Here is a 22,400-nt window from a genome sequence, read left to right as displayed (position 1 = left end):
GGGTTGTGATGTCAAGGCCACGCCCCCTCAATGCAAGTCTATAGGAGGGGGCGTGGCAGCTCGTTGCCTTAAATATATATAATATTAAGGCAGCGAGTACACCGTTCCCCAGCCTCCTGAGGAAGAGATTATCTCGAAACACGTATAGGGGTGCGGCGAGGTATACCCTGGAATACCGGATGTCCCAAATAGGTAAATATAAGGGACCATTCTTCCATACAGCACTGCATTTTTCTTGATTGTATATTGGTGTACTTTGGGCACTTGTGACCGGTATATTCTGAGGGGTGATCCCTGCTGTTGTTTGGGGTATATGTGTTTTAAGGTTGGGATCTTTTTTAGGGGTGGGGTCCTTATCGTTTTGTATTGTTTGGTATAATTATCAATAAAGTTTGATTTTGGATTGTCCGTTTTGTAGGTGATTATTATATGCTATCTGACATAGTGCTGGCTTGTAGGATTAAGATTTGTAAATTACTCCTATTAAAACATATTTTTCCTTCCAGTACTCATCAGCTGCTGTATGCTACAGAGGAAGTTCTTTTCTTTTTGAATTTATTTTCTGTCTGCTTCCTGAGGAAGCCAAATGGTGAAATGGCGTTGGGGTGCTGACGAACTGTGAGGGTATGTGCAAAGAATGTTATGCTGTTTTGGCGTATGGGTTCTGGGGGGAAAGATTCTTCAGACATATCTGCTATACCGGAGGCTTCGTTTTTTCACCTGTGTGTCAATATTTCTTACCTCTGTTGGTGGAATTTTCCTCATTTCCATATGCTATAGCAGTATTCACGCCCCTTGTGATTTAACTCTTTGCATTCATACAAGTGATATATAGTGTATTTATATAGGTAACGTTTGTATATGTTATATATATATATATATATATTGGTGGCCCTGTAGGACAGGATTGTTACTGTATGCACTTTATCCTGTTGTAATTTACCTCATAGTTGTCAGGTTTTCTGTCATTGTGCTTTTTTAAAGTGTTTTGACCGTATATACTCGAGTATAAGCCTAGTTTTTCAGCACGATTTTTCGTGCTGAAATCGCCCCCCTCGGCTTATACTCGAGTGAATTCTCCGCCTGTCAATCCGGAGGGGGGGCTGGATGATGACGAAGGCCGCAGTGGTCTTCAACCTGCGGACCTCCAGATGTTTCAAAACTACAACTCCCAGCATGCCCGGACAGCCGATGGCTGTCCGGGCATGCTGGGAGTTGTAGTTTTGCAACATCTGGAGGTCTGCAGGTTGAAGACCACTGATGAAGGGATTGACAGGCGGTGATGATGAAGGGGGGGGGGGGGGGGGATGATGACGAAGGCCGCAGTGGTCTTCAACCTGCGGACCTCCAGAGGTTTCAAAACTACAACTCCCAGCATGCCTGGACAGCCTATGGCTGTCCGGGAATGCTGGGAGTTGTAGCTTTGCAACATCTGGAGGTCCACAGGTTGAAGACCACTGATGAAGGGATTGACAGGCAGTGATGATGACGGTGGTCTGGATGATGACATGGGGGGGATGATGTATTTCCTACCCTAGGCTTATAGTTGAGTCAATAACTTTTCCTGGGTTTTTGGGGTGATATTAGGGGCCTCGGCTTATATTCGGGTCGGCTTATACTCGAGTATATACGGTATATGATTTTTCAATAAAGATGTATTCAGATTTTCTCTACGTTGTGTCTGGTGTGGATTGTAGGTATTGGAGACAAATGAAAGGTGGACTGAGTAATAGTCTTCATTTCTACATGGACATCCACACAGCTATGACGTTGGTCTGTTGGGTGAAGCCCGGCTCTAGACCACTATTCAGACTAACAGTACTGATCAGAACTTTCCACTCCACGTTATATTTCAGTCCAATCTAGAAAAGTTCTCTGTCCATTCATGGTATTGAAGATATTGTTCAGCTGGAGAAAAGCAATATGGTAGCCCGGCTGTGGTGATGTCACATTCTTTATGACATCATAATGTATCAGAAGCTAGAAAACTCCGGCGCACAGACATCTCAGCATCATTTCCTTGAGTTTATGCCAAGGTAAAGACTCAAGTTTGGGCAAGGAAGGGCGAAGTACAAAGTGTTTTCTTCCAGTGCTTTTTTTTCCCTCATTTGCTTTTATCTCGGCCAGCACCATTTGTGCTACGTGAGGTACGTGGGTTCTCGAGAGGTACGTGGGTGCTACGTGGGTTCTCGAGAGGTACGGTGCCTATATGCCGACAATGATGCTTGGCTGAGTCGACCAAACAATGCAGGTAAGTGATACTATTAGGAATAGACAATTTTTAATTACAGAGATTTTTGATCAGCGAGAAAAGATAGAAGCCACTCGCCAATAAGATCTCCTTGAGCCCAACCAACCAGACCTCCTGCAGAGGGCAACCAGCAGAACGGGCAGCAGACTGGCTCCTCTCCACTGAACCAATGGATAAGGGGAAAACCGCTGTGACCTCTTAATCCAACTGCAGGGAATGGACACAATGAGAAGACCACAGGCCATGCCTTGGCCAATCAGGAGGACTCAGGATATAGAGACTCTGCTCAAACGTCCTATAACATCTGAGGAGATGGGGTTGTGCTTCTGTTTGACTGACTACACCATGGGTGAAGCAACCACTGTCCTACCATGAAGATACATTTTCCTGCATTGCCCAGTGGCTCAAAATCAAGTCCCGATGTCCCTTATACAGAGTTTTACCAGCACAGAAAAATGCCTTGGCTCCAATCCACCAAGACAATGGACAAGGGGGCAACCACTGCCATAACATCCAAATGACCTCTTCATCCAACTGCAGGGAATGGATGATATGAGAAGACCACAGGCCATGACACCCCCAATACCAGCTCCACGGGGTGTGCTTTACACCAAGCAAAATTGTCCTGTAACATCAGAGGAGATGAAGTCATGCATTATTTGTATGGCCCCCGCCGGTAGGTATCACTGAGGTGCCCTGTGCTCGTTACCCGAACTATGCAGCGCGTCAATGCCATGGCCTGTGGCTAATGCCGGCGACACCGATCGCGGTGATGTCTGGCATTAAACCTTTAGACGCCGCAATCAAAGTTCATCTTGGCGTCTAAAAGTTACTGCCTGTTCGCTCATGGATGCTGATCAGGATCACAGCGGTGAAATTGTGGTGTCCCGATCAGATGAGAGGATGGTGGGAGGTCCCTTACTATGCTCTGTGCCGTCCGATCATCGCTCCTGCAGGTATCTTGAGGTGCCCTGTGCAATTCTGACACTGCACTTGATTTGAATCAGGGCTCAAGTCCTGCAGGAACCCATGGGAACTGAGTTCCTGCACTTCTTTCCACAGCAGAAACACTGTTTCCATTAGCAGGAGTCCTGAAGGACCAGTCCTTGAGTGGACATTTTTTCCCCAGGATTTGACTCCTGATTTCGATGATGCATTATATTTAGACCAATATATAATAATATATTTACCAGGTTTGGGACGGTGCAGCTTCAGCGCATGCTTTGCTATGTTTTTATGCAGCAAGTGATAAATAAAGGACATAAATTTTCTTCATTTCTTCTTTCTTTCTTCCTGTTTATGCAATGCATTGAAATAGTAATACTTTACAAAAAAAGAATAAAAGGCAAAATACAATAATCTGTAAATGTGCCTTAATTAAGTACGGCTAGAAGACTCCAAACCATTCCCAGTAGGCGTCATTATGAATAATCACTAAATCCAGCAAATTCAATGTTACTCTGCATTGCTAAACAGCTATGGCAGTGTTAATGCTTTGACTTTTTAGAGAAATCATGATTTACTTGGAGTGGAGTGGAGTTTTCTTTGTGGGTTTTCATTCCCGACAGGTATTTTTCCACGGCATTTACTAATGTTTTCCTACATTTTGCACTTTTACTCTTTTTTTTTTTTTTTTTTTTTTTACCAGAAAGTTAAACAGATTTGTAAATTACTTCAATAAAAAAATCTTAATCCTTCCAGTACTTATTAGCTGCTCAATACTACATAGGAAATTATTTTCTTTTTAGAACACAGAGCTCTCTGCTGAATCATGAGCACAGTGCTCTCTGCTGACATTTCTGTCCATTTTAAGAACTGTCCGGAGTAGAAGAAAATCCCCATAGCAAACATATGCTGCTCTGGACAGTTCCTAAAATGGACAGAGATGTCAGCAGAGAGCACTGTGCTCGTGATGGCAGCAGAGAGCTCTGTGTTCCAAAAAGAAAAGAATTTCCTCTGTAGTATTCAGCGGCTAATAAGTACTGGAAGGATTAAGATTTTTTAATAGAAGTAATTTACAAATCTGTTTAACTTTCTGGCACCAGTTGATTTAAAAAAAAAAAAGAAGTTTTCCACCGGAGTACCCCTTTAAGTTTTGCTCTTTTAACACATGCTCTAAGCTGTGGGGTTTCCCAGAGCTCAAATCCACCACTGTGATTCGCTGTGATTTTCAATAATGTTGGGAACACGCCCCCCTTTTCGCTTTTACTAAGTAAAATGGAGAGTTGGTCATATTTTTTTTTATTTTTGGTGCAAATTCTGCCGCAGACAATTTATGGCACAATGCGCCACATTTTGGCGCACAACCCAACAAAAGAGGTCGGATTTACAATAGCAAATCAGGGCCATAGTTTACAGATGAGCGGGGACTAAGACAACAAGTCATGGAGTCCAGATCTTCTAACCGTCCCGCGGGGCGGGTCCACGTCAAAACCGGCAGATCCCCCCCCCCTCCTGTTATAAGCAGCTTACATCTGCAGTAATGACACACATCGCAGATAGCTCCGATGTCCGTCATTTAAATGGTTAAATGTCATGATCAATTCCGGTAATCCCTGGCATTTAGTTTTTTTTTGGATATTTTGTCGGAAATTCTGACGCACAACACATGCGACACAAAAAACTACAAAATCTACTCGGAAAAGCCTAAGTAAGGCTGCATTCACACTTCGTTTTTTAGATACGGGTGCCGGATCCGGCTGGGGGAGGGGAAAACCGGGTGCTCCCGTACCCCAGCCGGACCAGCCCGTGACTCCATTTACTTTAATGAGCCGACCGGAGTCAAACGGTGTCTCCGGGTCGGCTCAGTTTTGACCAGTATCCGGTTTTGGACTGGACCTAAAACCGTAGTATACTACGGTTTTAGGTCCGGTCAGGAAACCGCATACGGGTCAAAAACTGAGCCGACCGGAGTCACCGTTTAACTCCAGTTGGCTCATTAAAGTAAATGGAGTCACGGGCTGGTCCGGCTGGGGTACGGGAGCTCCCGGTTATCCCCTCCCCCAGCCTGATCCGGCACCTGTATGTAAAAAACTAAGTGTGAATGCAGCCTCAATGAGGCCCTCTGTGCATTATGGAATCAGTTGTCAGTGACAATGGAGTTACCCTCTCTGTTCCATTGAGTACAGACACGCTGAATCTACGCCTTTACTGTATGACGTGCCATTCCTGCACACTCTGGACTTCTTGCACAGAGTCACCTCCTTGTTCTGCCTGACTATAAAGGGGTATTCCGCTGCTCAGCGTTTGGAACATACTGTTCCGAACGCTGGAGCCAGTGCCGGGAGCTGTCACTCCCCCTCCCATAGACTTGCATTGAGAAGGGGGAACAATTATGTCACGCCCCGTCCCCTCAATGCAAGTCTATGGGAGGGGGGCGTGACAGCCGTCACGCCCCCTCCCATAGACTTGCATTGAGGGGGTGGGGCGTGACATAATGATGGGCGGGGCTATGACGTCACGCGCTCCCGGCGCAAGCTCCACCGTTCAGAACAGTTTGTTTTAAACAATGAGCAGCGGAGTACCCCTTTAAGCTTCAGCCATTTTTGATGTTGTGCAATTCAATAAAACAAAAATAAATCACCTACCTGGCCTAGATGCCAATACAACTCTTTTAACCTTCATGCTTTCAAGTGCTTTTGTATTTTTTCTTTTCTTCTGCACATAAGAAACCTAAAAAGAGAACAACTATTAGACCAGACCAAGCGGAAATTCTGAAGTGTCGACGGGAGTTCGAAATCCCATAGAAGTCTATTGGGCTTTCATTTGAGGCGTGATTCCGCCGTGTGAATAGACCCTAAGGCCCCATTCACACGGCGGATTTTCTGATCAGAATCTGGTGGAAAAATTCAGCTCAGAAATAAAGTTGCAGCAGACTCCCATTGTATTCCAGGAAAAAAAACAGCAGCAGTCCCCTACTACGAACAGACACAGAGGGAGCTGCAAGGCACACGCATGCGCAGTGCACTCCAGACATCGTGGCCGTTCTCGGCTTAGCTCATGGCGCAGCTGGCAGCTCCCTCCGTGTCTGTTCGTAGTGGGGTATTGCTGCTGCGAGCAGGACACATGGGCACAGCTGGACGAACACTCTAGTGATGGGCAGTAGTGCATCCACAGCATCAAATACACTGTGGACAGGGATGGCACAAAGTTTTTTTGTCACCCTAGGCAACAGCTAATTTTGCCGCCCCTTTGACTCCGCCCATTGGCCTGCCCTTTGACATGCCCCAACTTACTGCTGGGGTGACACACTGTAACAAGCACCCTCCTCATGTAATTAGCTTAATACTGGGGTGACACACTGTAACAAACCTCCTCATGCTACTGGCTGAGCGAGTGGTTCGGACGCTGGTTGTCTAACTTTCTTGCGGCAGGCAAAGCGGTGCCCCACATCAAGAGGGCGCTCTAGGCGGCTGCCTATTTTGCCTATACGCAGAGCCGGCCTTGGCTGTGGATGCTCTACGTGTAACCCTACCCTAAGGGTGGGGCCAAACATAGGGCATACACAGCGTATTCCACACTGCAGATGTGGCGACGCCAGTAACTAGATCGAGCTCCCTGCTGCGGCCAGGTAGCCCTGTGTCTGTTGTAGCAGATCTGCAGCGGGAAATCTGCTGCTACCAGCAAACACGCAGAGCTACCCGGCCACAGCAGGGAGCTCGATCTATTGACTGGCGTTGAGGTATCCGCAGTGTGAAATACTACACTACTGCGACACGTGTGATCCTATCCCTAATCTGTAAAACAGTAAACATAACCTTTATCATCTATCACTGGACCATGATTGAAATCAGTTGGGCACCACTTTCCAGTTCTGAACCACTTTCTAGGGAATGTTCACACTGGGTGGATACTTTCTGCTGCAGATTTACATGCAAAAAATCTGCAGCATATTACAGTACCAGCGAAGTGATTGGGATTTGTAGGAATAAACACTATACTGTACTAAACTTCAGCATCACTACAGCCTAAAAAACAACTGCACTGCCTGCTGACTCTAGACATGTCATTGTGATAAGATCAGGAAATAAATGAACATTCTACATTATTTATTCCATTCTGTCACGTATTTCTGAAATTCTGCATCTGCGTTTTATTTTCATGCTGCAACATCACCGCACCACTAAATACATTAGTCTAGTGTTTCCCAACCAGGGTACCTCCAGCTGTTGCAAAAACTAAAATTCCCAGCATGCCTGGATAGCCAAATTCTGGTTTTCCAAACTCCAGCCAATATATTCCATTTAACAAAGTTATAGTCAAAAGCTAACCATGTGGCAGGATATGGCTAGGTTCACATTGCATTTTATTTTATTTTTTAATCAACTGGTGCCAGAAAGTTAAACAGATTTGTATATTACTTCAATTAAAAAATCTTAATCCTTCCAGTACTTATTAGCTGCTGAATAATACAGTGGAAATTATTTTCCGTTTGAAACACAGAGCTGTCTGCTGACATCATGACCACAGTGCTCTCTGCTGACATCTCTGTCCATTTTAGGAACTAGGAAGAGAAGAAAAAAAGAGAGGACAGTGTCTCGTGTAATCCAGCGAATATAGAGGGGGGGGGGGGGGTGACAGTCTAAAAATGGACTCTCACCTGTTACACCTCTTGGTTTTGTGCATATCACCCCAAATAACGGGGTACCAGGGAACTGCAAGCCGAAGGAGTAAATGCTGGATACCGGAAAGACGGGTCCAGAACTAGACAAATTCAGGATACAAAAAGAACTCCAAGATTGGCGCTGTTCCAGTAAAGGCAATGTTCCGTTCTTATTCAAGTAAAACCATATTTATTAGTCAAAGACAGTTTTACAGGCACATCAAAGGCAAGACGCGTTTCGGGTCACTGCGTACGCTTTCTCAATTGCAGATCCGAAACGCGTCTTGCCTTGGATGAGCCTGTAAAACGGTCTTTGACTAATAAATATGGTTTTACTTGAATAAGAACGGAACATTGCCTTTACTGAAATAGCGCCAATCTTGGAGTTCTTTTTGTATCCTGAATTTGTCATTTTAGGAACTGTCCAGAGTAGGAGAAAATCCCCATAGCAAACATATGCTGCTCTGGACAGTTCCTAAAATGGACAGAGATGTCAGCAGAGAGCACTGTGCTCGTGATGTCAGCAGAGAGCACCGTGTTCCAAATAAAAGAATTTCCTCTGTAGTATTCAGCAGCTGATAAGTACTGGAAGGATTAAGATTTTCTAATAAAAGTAATTTACAAATCTGTTTAACTGTCGGGACCAGGGTGTACATTTATCCCCTGCATCCTTAAATGGGCGCTCTCATTAAAATTTTTGCTATTGCACAGAGCAATATAAAGGTAGGAAACTAAAAAATAATAAAAAATAAAGGCAGGGGGTGGTTTATCATGATGGGGGCAGGGAATTGGGAGGATTATAAAATGTATTAAGATTATAAGAGGTACTCTTTAAGGGGTTATCGGCGGATCCACGGCGTAAAATATGCTGCGGATCCATTGCATGTGACCAAGGTACCTTCCCATGTAGCTTATAAACAGCGTATTTGCTCTTTAAAGGGTTACTCCGCTCCCCAGCATCTGAAACATTGAGTTCCGAACGCCTCTGTTCACGCCCCGCCCCCTCATGATGTCACGCCCGATGACGTCACGCCCCACCCCCTCAATGAAAGTCTCTGGGAAGGGGGCGCGATGGCCGTCACTAGAGATGAGCGAACTTACAGTAAATTCGAATCGTCACGAACTTCTCGGCTCGGCAGTTGATGACTTATCCTGCATAAATTAGTTCAGCTTTCCGGTGCTCCGGTGGGCTGGAAAAGGTGGATACAGTCCTAAGAAAGAGTCTCCTAGGACTGTATCCACCTTTTCCAGCCCACCGGAGCACCTGAAGGCTGAACTAATTTATGCAGGAAAAGTCATCAACTGCCGAGCCGAGAAGTTCGTGACGAATCGAATTTACCGTAAGTTCTCTCATCTCTAGCCGTCACGCCCCCTCCCATAGACTTGCATTGAGGGGGCGGGCGTGAACACGGAACCCTGCACCGAGTGTTTGGAACGCAACGTTCCAGATGCTGGGGAGCAGAGTAACCCTTTAATGAACCAGCTGCTGTCCAAGCATGCTGGGAGTTGTAGTTTTGCAACAGCTGGAGGCACCCTGGTTGGGAAACACTGATCTACATATTTAAAAAAATGTTAAAAAAATCCCCGATCAGACAGAAATAGTTATGTGCAAGTTACTAAATTGTCTTAATACATTAAGTGACAGCCCCAAAGGTTTCTCTAGTGGCCATTCCCCATTATATGCGCTCAGTCAATGACCTCCATGACTCTCAGACACTAGTGCAGTCACAGTAGCAGTGGCAGCCATGACACAGAAGGCGCCTGCAGTGTGAACTCGTACATAAGATAAGCCGCATGTGGCACAGGGCGTGACCGCTGCATGACGGGTACGGAGCCGATCACGTGACCACTCACCTGGGACCCCCGTGTGAGAACTAGTAAGGCAACAGAGATAACTGGACTGCGCATGCGTGATTCTTCTTAAAGCGGCAATCACTGGAGGGCGTGTACAACGTATTAAAGTGGACCGTGAGGAACTGAGGACGTGTAACGGCGTTCCGCAACCTGTGGCTCTCGGCCGTTGCAAAACTACAACTCCCATCATGCCCCGACAGCCTTTGGCTGTCGGGGCATGATGGGAGTTGTAGTTTTGCAACAGCTGGAGAGCCACCAGTTGGATAACTCTGCGTTTGTGCATAAACTACAATATATTTTACCCTGCTACTTCTATAGACATTTCCCAGTCTCTTGACTGTAATGGCGGAGCTTATTGGCCAACAGAGGGCGCTAGCTGCATATGTGTGTATACTGCTACCAATGACTTCAATAAAAGCTGTGTAGGAGAGTAGGTGGTGAGCGCCACCTAGAGGTGACTGCAGCCAACTAGAATTTTAATAATGTCTATGGCTGAGTGACAGCGGCTTGTGCCAGTATAGCAATTTGGGAGGGGGAGTACTCTGGTAACACTGAGGGGATCTCTACTAGCAATGTGTGGGTGGGGGGGGGCTCTGTTCACACAGCAGGACATTTCTGGAAAATTTTCCAGGCAAACACTACACAGACAGCGGACGCTGGCCAGCGCAAGGATCGCTCAGAAATGCGCTGTCTCCATAGACAGCAATGCATTTCCCAGCAGATTCCACAAAAAGAATTGACTTTAGGGTGTTCTATGCCAAAAGAGTAGCCTGCCCCAATCATGTTGGTGGACACTTCCGGGGGGAGATTTATCAAAACCTGTGCAGAGGAAAAGTTGCCCAGTTGCCCATAGCAACCAATCAGATCGCTTCTTTCATTCTTAACAAGGCCTCTGCAAAATGAAAGAAGCGATCTGATTGGTTGCTATGGGCAACTTTTCCTCTGCACAGGTTTTGATAAATCTCCCCCTACATTTCTATGGCCTGTCTGAGCTCAGTGCTCTACAACTATGTTCACACAGCCAAAAAATTTGCTGCATGTCCGCCCAAAAAATAGTCAGACATTCTGCAAATCTGCATGTTCTGCTTGCGCTACGACCGTTTGGACATGCAGCGTCTCCATAGCTGGCAATGCATTTCCTTGCAGATTCCTGCCGAAAGATTGTACACGTTCATTCTTTTGACGGACACTGTTATCGGATTTTCTGAAATGTTGCCGTGTGCTCGGTGCAGCAGAATCCCACTGAAAACAATGTTGCAACTGAACTTTTCCGACGGATTCCGCTCGGAAATTCCGTTCTGTGAACACGGCCTAAGGATACGTTTGCACGTACATAATCCGCGACGGAAAACCTGCAGCAGATTTTGTTGCTACTTATTAACTTCAAGGAGTCTGCAGCAAATCTGCTGCAGATTTTCCACAGCGGATTATGTCCGTGTGAACGTACACTATGCACGATAAAACTAGTCAGCCACTGCAAAGCTAAAGTGTCGCAATATTTATAGCAATTCCTGCCATATTCAGGCAAAGTGGCCACAAGGCGACCTCATCGGGCTACTGGACTAGTGCACTGCTCCGATTAGGGGGGTACAATACTCACCTTTTTCTGGATGCTGGCAATCAATGTTATGCCAGAGGGCACCATAGACTTATATAGGTGGCATATTAAGCCTCGGAATTCCTATATACCGTATTTTTCGCCGTATAACACACACTTTTTCTTCCCCAAAACTGGGGGGAAAAAGTCGGTGCGTCTTATACGGCGAATACACCCCTATCGCGGCAGTCCCTGCGGCCATCAACGGCCGGGACCCGCGGCTAATACAGGACATCACCGATCGCGGTGATGCCCTGTATTAACCCTTCAGACGCGGCGATCAAAGCTGACCGCCGCGTCTGAAGGGAAAGTGACACTAACCCGGCTGTTTAGTCGGGCTGTTCGGGACTGCCGCGATTTCACCGCGGCGGTCCCGAACAGCCCGACTGAATAGCCGGGTTAGTGCTTACAGGACACCGGGAGGGACCTTACCTGCCTCCTCGGTGTCTTCTCCGTTCAGGATCCCCTGTATGGCCGACGCTCTCCTTCCTCGTCATCACGTGGTCGCGTACGTGCGTCGGCGTGCGTAACAACGTGATGGCGGCGACGGAGAGCGAGGATACCCGGCCGGCAGCAGAGACGTTCCGGAGCGACGGGGACACGGCAACAGCGATGGAGCGACATCCAGGGCAGCGGTGACGGGTCCGAAGCGGCGGGGACACGTGAGTATTACCTCCTCCTGCAGTGGTCTCCAATCTGCGGACCTCCAGATGTTGCAAAACTACAACTCCCAGCATGCCCGGACAGCCAACGGCTGTCCGGGCATGCTGGGAGTTGTAGTTTTGCAACATCTGGAGGTCCACAGGTTGAAGACCACTATTGGGTTCAAAATCTTTATTTTTTTAGATTTTGCCCCTAAAAATTGGGTGCGTCTTATACGCCGGTGCGTCCTATAGGGCGAAAAATACGGTAATTCTGTTTGAGTCCTGCAATGGATTTAGATCTAGTTAGATCAGAACAGGTTTTAAAGACGTCACGTATTCTGCAATATGTTAATTGTTATTTTTTTCTAATTTATAGATGAGGGAAGCTCCGGTGTTGCGAACACATTGCCTGCGTAAAGACGGGCAGAACTGATTAGATTTTGCCTTGTCTAAATTAATAAAAGAAATCACACTGTTTCTTGTGACAGCGCAAAACTTCACCATAGAAACAGCAGTTATGTCATGACCAGTGAAGAGCAGGCTCCTGCGGGTTTCTCTAATACCTCATTATAAAAGAAAATGAGACTTTAACATAGTTATGTAATCAGGTTTTTTTTTTCCCCACCAGAATACAAGTTCTATTACAAAGGATCTGCATTACCGTCATTGTGAGTATCTGAGGCATCAATGAAATGGTTGCTGCTCCTATTTGTGCCTTTGTTTGATGCAGTGTTTCCCAACCAGGGTGTATACGGCTGTTGCAAAACTACAACCTCCAGCGTCCAGGAACCCTGGTTGATCAACACTGCTTTAAAGAGTATAAAAATATGAGAGCGTATTTAACCAGATTGCTTTAGGCTCTTAAAGGGGTACTCCGGATTTGTAAATTACTTCTATTTAAAAATCTTAATCCTTCCAGTACTTATCAGCTGGTGTATACTCCACAGGAAGATCTTTTCCTTTTTAATTTATTTTCTGTCTGACCACAGTGCTCTCTGCTGACACCTCTGTCTGTCTCAGGAACTGTCAAGAGCAGGAGAGGTTTGCTAAGGGAAATTGCTCCTGCTCTGAACAGTTCCTGACATGAACAGAGGTGTCAGCAGAGAGCACTGTGGACAAAGACAGAAAAGAGAGTCAAAAAGAAAATAAACTTCCTCTGGAGCATCTGATAAGTACTGGAAGGATTAAGATTTTTAAATAGAAATAATTTTCAAATCTGTTTAACTTTCTGGCACCAGTTGATTAAAAAAAAAAATGTTTTCCACCCAAGTACCTCTTTAAGTAAGTGCTGCAGCCCCATCATTTTTGATTCAGGTGTTGGTATCACTGACACAACTTTAAGGCTATGTTCACACGGTAGAATGTCTGCCCGTAAAATTTCTGTGTGGACATGCTACCTATAGTGTAGAGACCGCTAGGACCGCTCGGAAATGCAATGCATTTCCTTGCGGAATCCGCACAAAGAATAGACATGACACCGGAATCGGAATTTCAAAAACATCTGGCATGGAAATTCTGCAATGTAAACAGTGCAGCAGAATTCCAGTGAAATCAATGGGACTCTGCTGCAGCAGAATGTCCGCGTGGAATTCTGCAGAAGAAAATTCCCCTGTGTGAACATAGCCTAATGGTATCCTATGGATCTCTGTTAGAAAAAAAATCACCTAAAACTTAAATTATTACCTATACACAGACTGTTTCTGTAAGTGCTATGGAGATTATGGCTATCAAAAGGCGAGGAGGCTATCAAAAATCACTGGGGAATTCCGGTGAACTCCGGTGAAAAACAAATGTTTTCAAATCACCTGGTGCCACAAAATTAAACATATTTGTAAATTACTTCTTTTTAAAAATCTGAAGCCTTCCAGTACTTACCAGCTGCTGTATGTATGCTTTTCTGTCTGACCACAGTGCTCTCTGCTGACACCTCTGTCCTCAATCCCCATTGAAAACCTTCCTGCTCTGGACAGTTCCTGACACGGACAGAGGTGTCAGCAGAGAGCACTGTGGTCAGACTGGAAAGAACTACACACATTTATCTGTAGTGTATCTGTAGTATACAGCAGCTGATAAGTACTGGAAGGATTAAGATTTTCAAATAGAAGTCATTTACAAATTTGTATAACTTTCTGGCACCAGTTGATTTGAAAACATTTTTTTTTTTTCCACCGGAGTACCCCTTTGAGTGGTGAAAGCTAGTTTTAAAGTAATGTTAGAGGGGTTATCCAGGAATAGAAAAACAGAGCTACTTTCTTTTAAAAACCGCTCCCCATCTGTCTCCAGGTTGGGTGTGGTACTGCAGTTCAGTTCCATTGAAGTGAATGAAGCCAAGTTGTAAAACCACACCCAACCTGGAGACAGACGTGGAGCTGTTTTTGTAAGAAATTAGCTGTGTTTTTCTATTCCTGGATAACCCCTATAACATGATCACACACATTGTTGGCTGGTTTTTGAGATGTAGAATGGGGAAAAAGGGCTTAAAAATATGGAAACCAGGAAAAAAAATAAAAAAAGAAAGAAAATCAGTCCTAAAGTACTTTGTGTAAGCATAGCCTCAAGGTGCAACAGTGCAACGGCTGAGGAATAGCAACTGTGTAGAAAAGGGAACAGAAACACAATAAATGCTTGCTAGTCTAGTGAAATTTTCTTTGGGATGGGTGGAAACTACCTTTCATTATTCCTTTTGTCGCCTGCCACAGACCATGTTGATGGGGAAATTCTTTTGTTTGTCATAAAATATTTAATACTGGGTATGTGCACAAGGATAAAACATACCAATAATTTAAACCATTTTATTTAAACCATAATTTGTTAAACCATAATTTGTTTCAATGAAAATCTCAGAAACAGTCCATTTGTGTTTTTTTTTCTTTGTGCCACACCGGCTTGAGGAAGTGCTGTGAAAGCGTGAAACAGTCTGTCCCGGTCTGGCCCCTCGCCTCCACCACTGCACCCGCCTGCCACAATCGGAATGCCTGAATAAAGCTATGTTGTATGGTGAGTGCTCTCCTGTCTTCTGTATTAGTAATTGTTACCCAGGATGTACTAGTGACCAGGGGATCCCAATAGTGACCTATGGGCTCCCTGCTAGTCTCCCCCATATAAGCCCTGGGTGGAGCTTCTCTCTCTCTTCTGCTGAGGTCCAGTGCAGTCTTGTCTAGTGTGTGTGTCCAGAATGTTGGAGACCTCAAAGTCCAGTCCTGCAGACACCATCAAGTCAAGTAAGATAAAGTCACAGCTTGTTGAGTCAAGTCAGTCCCTGTCATCTGTCACGTCAGTGTGGTCTTCATTCAATTGTCCAGTCCTACTACAATTCCAGCAAGCCCTTAAGGTCTCTGCGCCACTGGTCACCTTCTTGGGCCCTGGCTGAACTTTATAGACTTTACCATCTTTCTACCCTCAGTAAAGCTACCGATGTCCGTAACTTGGCGTTGGAGTCTTTATTGTCCCCGTGCCTAGCCCAGGATCCAGTGGTATACCTCCAGGTGGTTATAGGCTAAACCACGCCCTGGCGTCACGAATACAAGGGGTTAATGCCATCTGCCCCTAGGGTAACAACATCTGCCCTCATCACACCCCGCTACCACACATTTTAACCTCCCTATTACAGCCAAGGTGTACAACAGATGATGACCAAAAATAGACATAGCATTGCATGTTATGTGTTTTGTTTTTGTACATTTTCTGCCTAGATTTCTGCAGCTGTACTGTTCATCTGATTTCTGAAATCCATGCACATGAAGTAGGAAAAGAATATTTCCAGTAGTTTACAGTTTTTAGGTCCTTTACATGAGCAACGCATTATAAACTAAATTTCTGGATAACATTGAAACATTGTGCGTTTACCTGGCTATGCAGCAACAGAACAAATGCATGCTGTGATCTCCTGATAGTTGTATCCATTGGAATCCCTCCACAAACAGGATGCAGGGATATACTGTACATGGCCAAGCTAGTAACTACAGGCCACATTCGCTATTTTAACTGGACTCAATAGCGCAGGGGGCACTTAAAACTGCGCATACGTCCTGAACTGTAAGGCCAAGGTGACTATGTTCTGCCATTGAAATCAAAGGGGTCCCATTTAAGTAATACCTCTGCATCCTGTTTCCAGATGGAATATATACATCTTGTGATATTAATTACTTTTCTTTACTTTATTGTTACGAGTGGTGTACTATTTTACACTTTGTATATGTGCACAGTTGCAGGGGCCCTGTGATTAGGCATAGTTTTATAATGAAAGGTATTTCAATAAATAGGTACATTATATACCAGAAGCATGATCTTTCTGATATTTACCGGTATATCATAAAAATATTAAAAATGTTACAAAATTCAACAGATATCATTATGCACTCATTTATTTATTTAACCAGGTGATATTCTTGAGGATTAGAATTTTGGTTTGTTGTAGTACCCAAATTAAAATAGCCATTTGTGGGCTATTGCATTGCTGTCTATGGATATGACTGTACGGTCATATAGTCGTATCCATAGACAGCAATGCCATAGCCCACAGGCATCGCCCTTATGGTCTTACAGTCGCATCCATAGACATCAATGCAGTAGCCCACAGGCATCACCCTTACGGTCATACAGTCGTATCCATAGACAGCAATGCAATAGCCCACAGGCATCACCCTTACGGTCATACAGTCGTATCCATAGACAGCAATGCAATAGCCCACAGGCATCACCCTTACGGTCATACAGTCGTATCCATAGACAGCAATGCAATAGCCCACAGGCATCACCCTTACGGTCATACAGTCGTATCCATAGACAGCAATGCAATAGCCCATAGGCATCGCCCTTTTGGTCATACAGTCATATCCATAGACAGCAATACAATAGCCCACAGGCATCACCCTTACTGTCATACAGTCGCATCCATAGACATCAATGCAATAGCCCACAGGCATCGCTCTTACGGTCATACAGTCGCATCCATAGACAGCAATGCAATAGCCCACAGGCATCGCCTGCTGCAAGTGCACATTCAGCCAGCAGAATTCAGCTGTCTAAACATCTGTAGTGTAGACGAGCCCTTAGATGCCCTACTAATTTGAGGAACATGCTAGCACCAAGCCAGTTGAAACCACCTGACCCTGGTACTGCTGACAGGGATAACAAGTGGGTTCTTTTAGGTGTGGCAAGGGTTGGTGTTTTTGTTGCAATATGATGTCGCATGAAGCAGTTCACAACCTTGATAAGGTTGTCAGAAAGCTGGGTTTTCTGGGCAACACAGGAAGCAGTTGTTTTGCATGGATATTTAGGTTGTGATGGTATGTATATACACTTATGCCTGATGAAGGCCCTTGGCATATGGGCCAAAACGCATTGCATGGTTTTATTAATAACTAAATGCACCTTAATGGATAAGGCTATGTTCACACAGGCATAACATGTGTGGAATGTCTGCACGGAAAACAGGTGTGGACATTTTGTACATTTGACTAACTGGTGGGTGCTAGGGCTGCTTGGAAATGCGTCGTCTCATAGACTGCAATGCATTTCCTTGTGGACTCCGCAGAAAGAATAGACATGACTATTCTTTCTGAAGACGCCGGAATCTGAATTTGCGCGCCAGATGTTTTCGCTGTGTGAACAGTGCAGCAGAATCCCAATGAAATCAATGGGACTCTGCTGCTGCGGAATGTCTGTGCGTAATATTCATTAGGAATTCCACAAAGACATTCCACCATGTGAACATACCCTAAGAAGGATTAAAAAGGTTTTGTACATTTTGGGAATTGCTGAATCTGTCCTGCCAGCCCACTAGCACCCAGAGAGAGTGGCCATGTGGAAAACTGGTGTAGAGTTGTGCCCATACTGCTGTTTAATTCCAAAAGGTCCATCTTTATAGGGTTTAAATGGGCACTGTCATTAAAACCAATTTTTGCTATTGCATTCCTTATGGGAAATAAAAAATCTTTCTAATGTACTTTGTTTAAAAATAATGTTTTCTATGTTTTGTTTGTATTTGAAAAAGCTTCCACTAGGTGTCTCCCTACTTATCCAGAGCACATTTCCCCAGTCTCTTGCACAGACTTTGGACTCCTGCTGACCTGGCAGAAGTCCAAAATCAGGAAATGCAGTTCGGAGTGCTGAGGGAGGGGTGTGCAGCATTAACCAATCATAGCTCATCTCACACTGAACTGCTGTGGGCTGTGTGTAGCAGAGTGAGGGAGGAAGTTCTCCCCTGTATGGCTTCAGATGATGTCACACCTGCTGGGTAACGCCCCTTCCCAGTCTGTGAATCTGACTGAGACTGAGCAGAAAATACAGAGCAATATCAAGGTAGAAAACTAACAAATAATAAAAATAAATGCAGGGGGTGGTTTATCATGATGGGGGCAGTGAACTGGGAGGATTATAAAATGTAACAAGATCATGACAAGTAATCTTTAAAATGCACAACTACTCTACGCTGTGTTACACTAAGGAGCGTCTCCCTTTTGTTTTCTGTTGTATTTGTGTCCGTCATAAGATAATTAGTTATTACATAATTTTAAGGTTAGATTGGTGTTACCTTTTGTGTTCTTTTTTTGTACTATTTATCTTTCAAGTTTGTATCTTATTTATTCTAGTTATCTAAAAAAAAAAAAAAAACATGTCACTTATTTTGTTAAAATGTATGACTTCTGTGTTGTGCTCTGTGTGCAGAGGTATATGTATAAATGTAATGTTAAGGTTTTTTTTTTGTGCCTGAGGAAGAGGTCAGACCGACCTGGAAACACGTTGTATGTTTTTATTAATAAAGCAACCAGCTTGTGCCTACCTACAGAAAAGATTCCTATTAACCTGTCCAGCGCTCTGATATTCATGTTTCCACAGCTGTGATGAAATGTGATAGTCCAAACCCCCCAGCTAAGATCCTGGGGCATCAGCAGTCTGGATACATTATGTCTACACAGTGGATGTCCCTATTGATCTGTTATTACCATTATGTATTGTATGTAGTGCTTTTGTATAGGCTATTGTATATGTACATGTACAGGTGTGAATACATGTAACCAGTTTATTCTGTTTGTCTGCGGTCCACAGGTTCTAAAGGCCAATGTGGGACAAAGTATAAATTAAAATTAAAGGGGTACTCCCCTGGAAAACATTTTCTTTTTAAATCAACTGGTGCCAGAAAATTAAACAGATTTGTGAATTAATTCTATTTAAAAATCTTAATTCTTTCAATACTTATCAGCTGCGGTTATGCTCCATAGGAAGTTCTTTTCTTTTTGAATTTCCTTTCTGTCTGACCACAGTGCTCTGCTGACACCTCTGTCAATTTTAGAAACTATTTGGAGCAGGATAGGTTTGCTATGGGGATTTTCTCCTGCTCTGCACAGTTCCTGATATGGGCATCAGGTGTCAGCAGAGAGCACTGTGGACAAGACAAAAAAGAAATTAAAAAAGAGAAAAATTTCCTCTGCAGCATACAGCTGCAAAAAAAGTACTGGAAGGGTAAAGATTTTTTAATAGAAGTAATTTAGAAATCTGTTTAACTTTCTGGCACCAGTTGATTAAAAAAAAAAAATATTCCACTGGAGTACCCCTTTAAAAAGTTATACAACCACAAGAGGTGTGCGTAAAAGGCCCCTATGTGCTATGTATTCGACATTGCTTCCCCTAGTGGCTTGAATGGAACTTATTCAAGCCACAGTGACAGTGTTTTCCTAACAGTGTTTCTCCAGCTGTTGCATATCTACAACTCCCAGCATGCCCAGACAGCCAAAAGGCCGGGCATGCTGGGAGACAGTCTGGGCATGCTGGGAGTTGTACTTTTGCAACAGCTGAAGACCCGCTGCTTGGAAATCACTGGCTTATGTGATCACCAGCCTCTTCACTACAGACTTTTTGTGTTGAAATACTGTACATAGCGCTTGTGTGAGAGCCAGCAGCCTACTAGAGTGATAGAAGGAGTCATTCCAACCCTGCCATAACTGAGAGGAAAGTGTATAGCAGCTTGCAGAAACACCCTCGGAAAAGGAGTGGGAGGGTGGCGTGGGCTTGTGCAATGCTCACTGAAGGGTACAAGAGTCTTGATAGAATAATACAGATCTGTAATGTTGTATGATGTGTATCTTAATTCTGTAATCTTGTATGATATATCTTGATTCTGCCGTTTGTAACCGCAAGGCTCGTATCGTACTTCTCGTTATCTCAACTGCTGATTCCTAACTGTTGTGCACGTACATCCTGTTCTTGTGTTCTGCTGACTTGTAACTATTAAGCAACATGGTATATATATGAACGTTGGCAAATAGTAAAACAGAGCGTACTTAGACGGCATCTTGTGTGCATGTATTTTTTCCACACCTGACAAGACGCTCTCCTGGCCAGTACAAGCCTTAAGCCAAATTGGACCTAGTACCAGGGGTACAGAAAAGACAGAGAACCAGTACCAGGGGTACTGAGTAGATTATACAGTTATACCTTTCAGCTGGGGGCTCAGTCCGGGGTCGAGAGGGTCATCCTCCGGACCGGTAAGAACCATATCCTTGTGTGGTATTGTCGACCCGGGGGGCACTGGCCACGTCTCGATTCCAGTAAGTATAACAGTTACTTTCATATCGTGTCTGGGACACAGTATTACAGTATTTGCCTTCTGTTCAGGGAACAGGGGAAATGAGGAACTAAGAGTAATTTGACAATCCAGGGTGGTTGTCTTGTTTCAATTTGGCTTAACGCTTACAAAACTTCTTGTATTTCTGTTTAGTTCTGTTTAGTGTTTTACTTGTAACTTCCTTTTTTCCTTTAAGCTTAAGAAGACACGTGAGTATACTAACCATTGCTTTAATGTCTAGAGTAAGGTGCATATAACTGTTATAATATTAATACTAATAATAATAATAGTAATAATCTGCTGGTTCTCAAAACATCTGTAAGACGCCCCACCCTCCCGGCTAGAGGAAACTTGATGACCCGGGATGTGGTGAAAGCAAGTGACAGTTTGTTCAGAGATACCGTGCATGCTCAGTGATTGGTGCAATTAAATCAGAGAATCCCTAATCTGTTGAGAGGAATCCAAATCCAGAGATTGTGGTTTTGCACCAATTACTGAACATGGGTTCCAAATCATCTAAGTCATATCCTCCTCCCCTTCCCAATGAAACATGTAAGGCTTATGTGGCCCGAGTTAGCCCTACAGGATGGGACTTAGTGAATCCATGGGTAGATGATATAGCTGGTTGGTCAGAATTCATGAAGGACTCCAGCCCATTCCCAAAGGAGGGGGCCAATGATAAATACCACCTGACCCCCACTCTAACAACTACATTTGTAATCTCGAGAAGGGTAGAGAACGTATATGGAGAGAATTAGAAGAGGAACTTAACCAAGTTTTCAAACAAAAATCATCACTGCCTATTGCTGTGGCATGCAAACAAAAACTTGGTGAAACTGTTACTGAATTTTTGGAAAAGGTTCACAGCATGTTGGCGTTATGATGCAGGGCTGTGTAAATTGTTTGATAGGATTAGAGATTGTTGTCAGAAATAGAGACTCAAAGTTTTGGTGGAAAAGCAGGTGATTTGTGAAGGAGAAAGCATGTGAAGCAGTGTGAGGAATGTAGGATGAGCAGAGCTGACACTGCTGGAATAAATGAAGTGAAGATGAGTGTTCAATGCTATGGAATGGAGTGATGTGGTAAATCGCTTGGAAAGCCCTGTGTATGTGGTCATATGATGGCGTTTATAGGATGGTTCTTATGATATAAAGTATGTTATATATGTGTGAGGTGTATAGAATCAGGAGTGTATAGCAAATGACCAGTGAATGTTTTCCCTGTGAAGCTGTTGTGTTGTAATGAAAATGGTGTTAAAAGAAAAATATATTCACGTGGTATTAAATTGAACTATTTGATGATATTTCATTAATTTCTTGCCTTCACAGTAACACAGGGTTGATGCAAAAAAAATAAAAATAAATGAAATTTATCAGGAAATGCGATTAATTGTCTGATTATATTACAGGAGTAATAAGAGAAGAAGTTTGGCCAAGAAGATAAAATAAATAAAAAAAGTGATCACTATTTAATTGATAAATATTACTTTAGGCATTTAAAATCAAGCTAATGGTTTACTGGATTATAAACAATGCGCATTGGAGATAATTATTTTTACATTTTTTTTAAGAGAGCTGTGTACACTTTTATTTTTATATCTTTGGTGAGAATGTGGGCCCTGTGTGTTGTACGTTAAGTATTTGTAAATGTCGGTATTGTTACATGTTACATGTTTCTCTTATGTCTCTTAATGTAAAGTAACACTGTCAGTAACACATGTGATAATAGACGTTTCATGGTGACTGACCAGAACTGGGGAAAGACAAGAAGCCAGACTCAAAGGGGCGGTGACTGGTGACACAGAGGTTTGGGAGGAGTAAGGCGGGGTTTACAGGGAGCATGACAGCCTCTTCCTCTTCTTCGGATCTGGAGTAGTTTTGTTTTTC

The 22,400-nt window shown here is 43.9% G+C and overlaps 2 protein-coding genes across 16 annotated transcripts in view; one reads left to right on the top strand and one right to left on the bottom strand.

Annotated features, from left to right (window-relative positions):
• Positions 1-9,776, bottom strand: part of PTGR2 (prostaglandin reductase 2) — a 30,232-nt gene extending 20,456 nt beyond the window's left edge. Inside the window, exons 1-2 of one of the 6 annotated variants that reach the window (XM_056547128.1) lie at positions 9,708-9,776; positions 5,839-5,923 (exon numbers count right to left, since the gene is read on the bottom strand). In XM_056547128.1, the coding sequence (XP_056403103.1) occupies positions 5,839-5,923; positions 9,708-9,761 (139 nt within the window). In that variant the 5' untranslated portion in view covers positions 9,762-9,776. Of the gene's footprint in view, positions 1-3,441; positions 3,545-5,838; positions 5,924-9,486; positions 9,511-9,551; positions 9,593-9,633; positions 9,656-9,707 lie in introns of those variants that run through there. The other 5 variants (XM_056547133.1, XM_056547132.1, XM_056547129.1 and 2 more) reach the window with 5 other exon arrangements.
• The window catches only part of MIDEAS (mitotic deacetylase associated SANT domain protein), a 143,167-nt gene continuing 122,779 nt past the window's right edge, over positions 2,013-22,400 (top strand). For 5 of the 10 annotated variants that reach the window (XM_056547123.1, XM_056547121.1, XM_056547122.1 and 2 more), the window contains exons 1-3: positions 9,897-10,091; positions 12,577-12,616; positions 14,840-14,945. The gene's annotated coding sequence lies outside the window, so the exon portion shown is untranslated. Of the gene's footprint in view, positions 2,252-9,679; positions 9,731-9,896; positions 10,162-12,576; positions 12,617-14,839; positions 14,946-22,400 lie in introns of those variants that run through there. The other 5 variants (XM_056547117.1, XM_056547118.1, XM_056547120.1 and 2 more) reach the window with 5 other exon arrangements.

The sequence above is a fragment of the Hyla sarda genome, chromosome 11 (assembly GCF_029499605.1).
Source record: "Hyla sarda isolate aHylSar1 chromosome 11, aHylSar1.hap1, whole genome shotgun sequence".
Classification (NCBI taxonomy): Eukaryota; Metazoa; Chordata; class Amphibia; order Anura; family Hylidae; genus Hyla; species Hyla sarda.
Note: the sequence above shows the minus strand (reverse complement) of the source record. Positions and strands in the feature narration are given on the sequence as shown.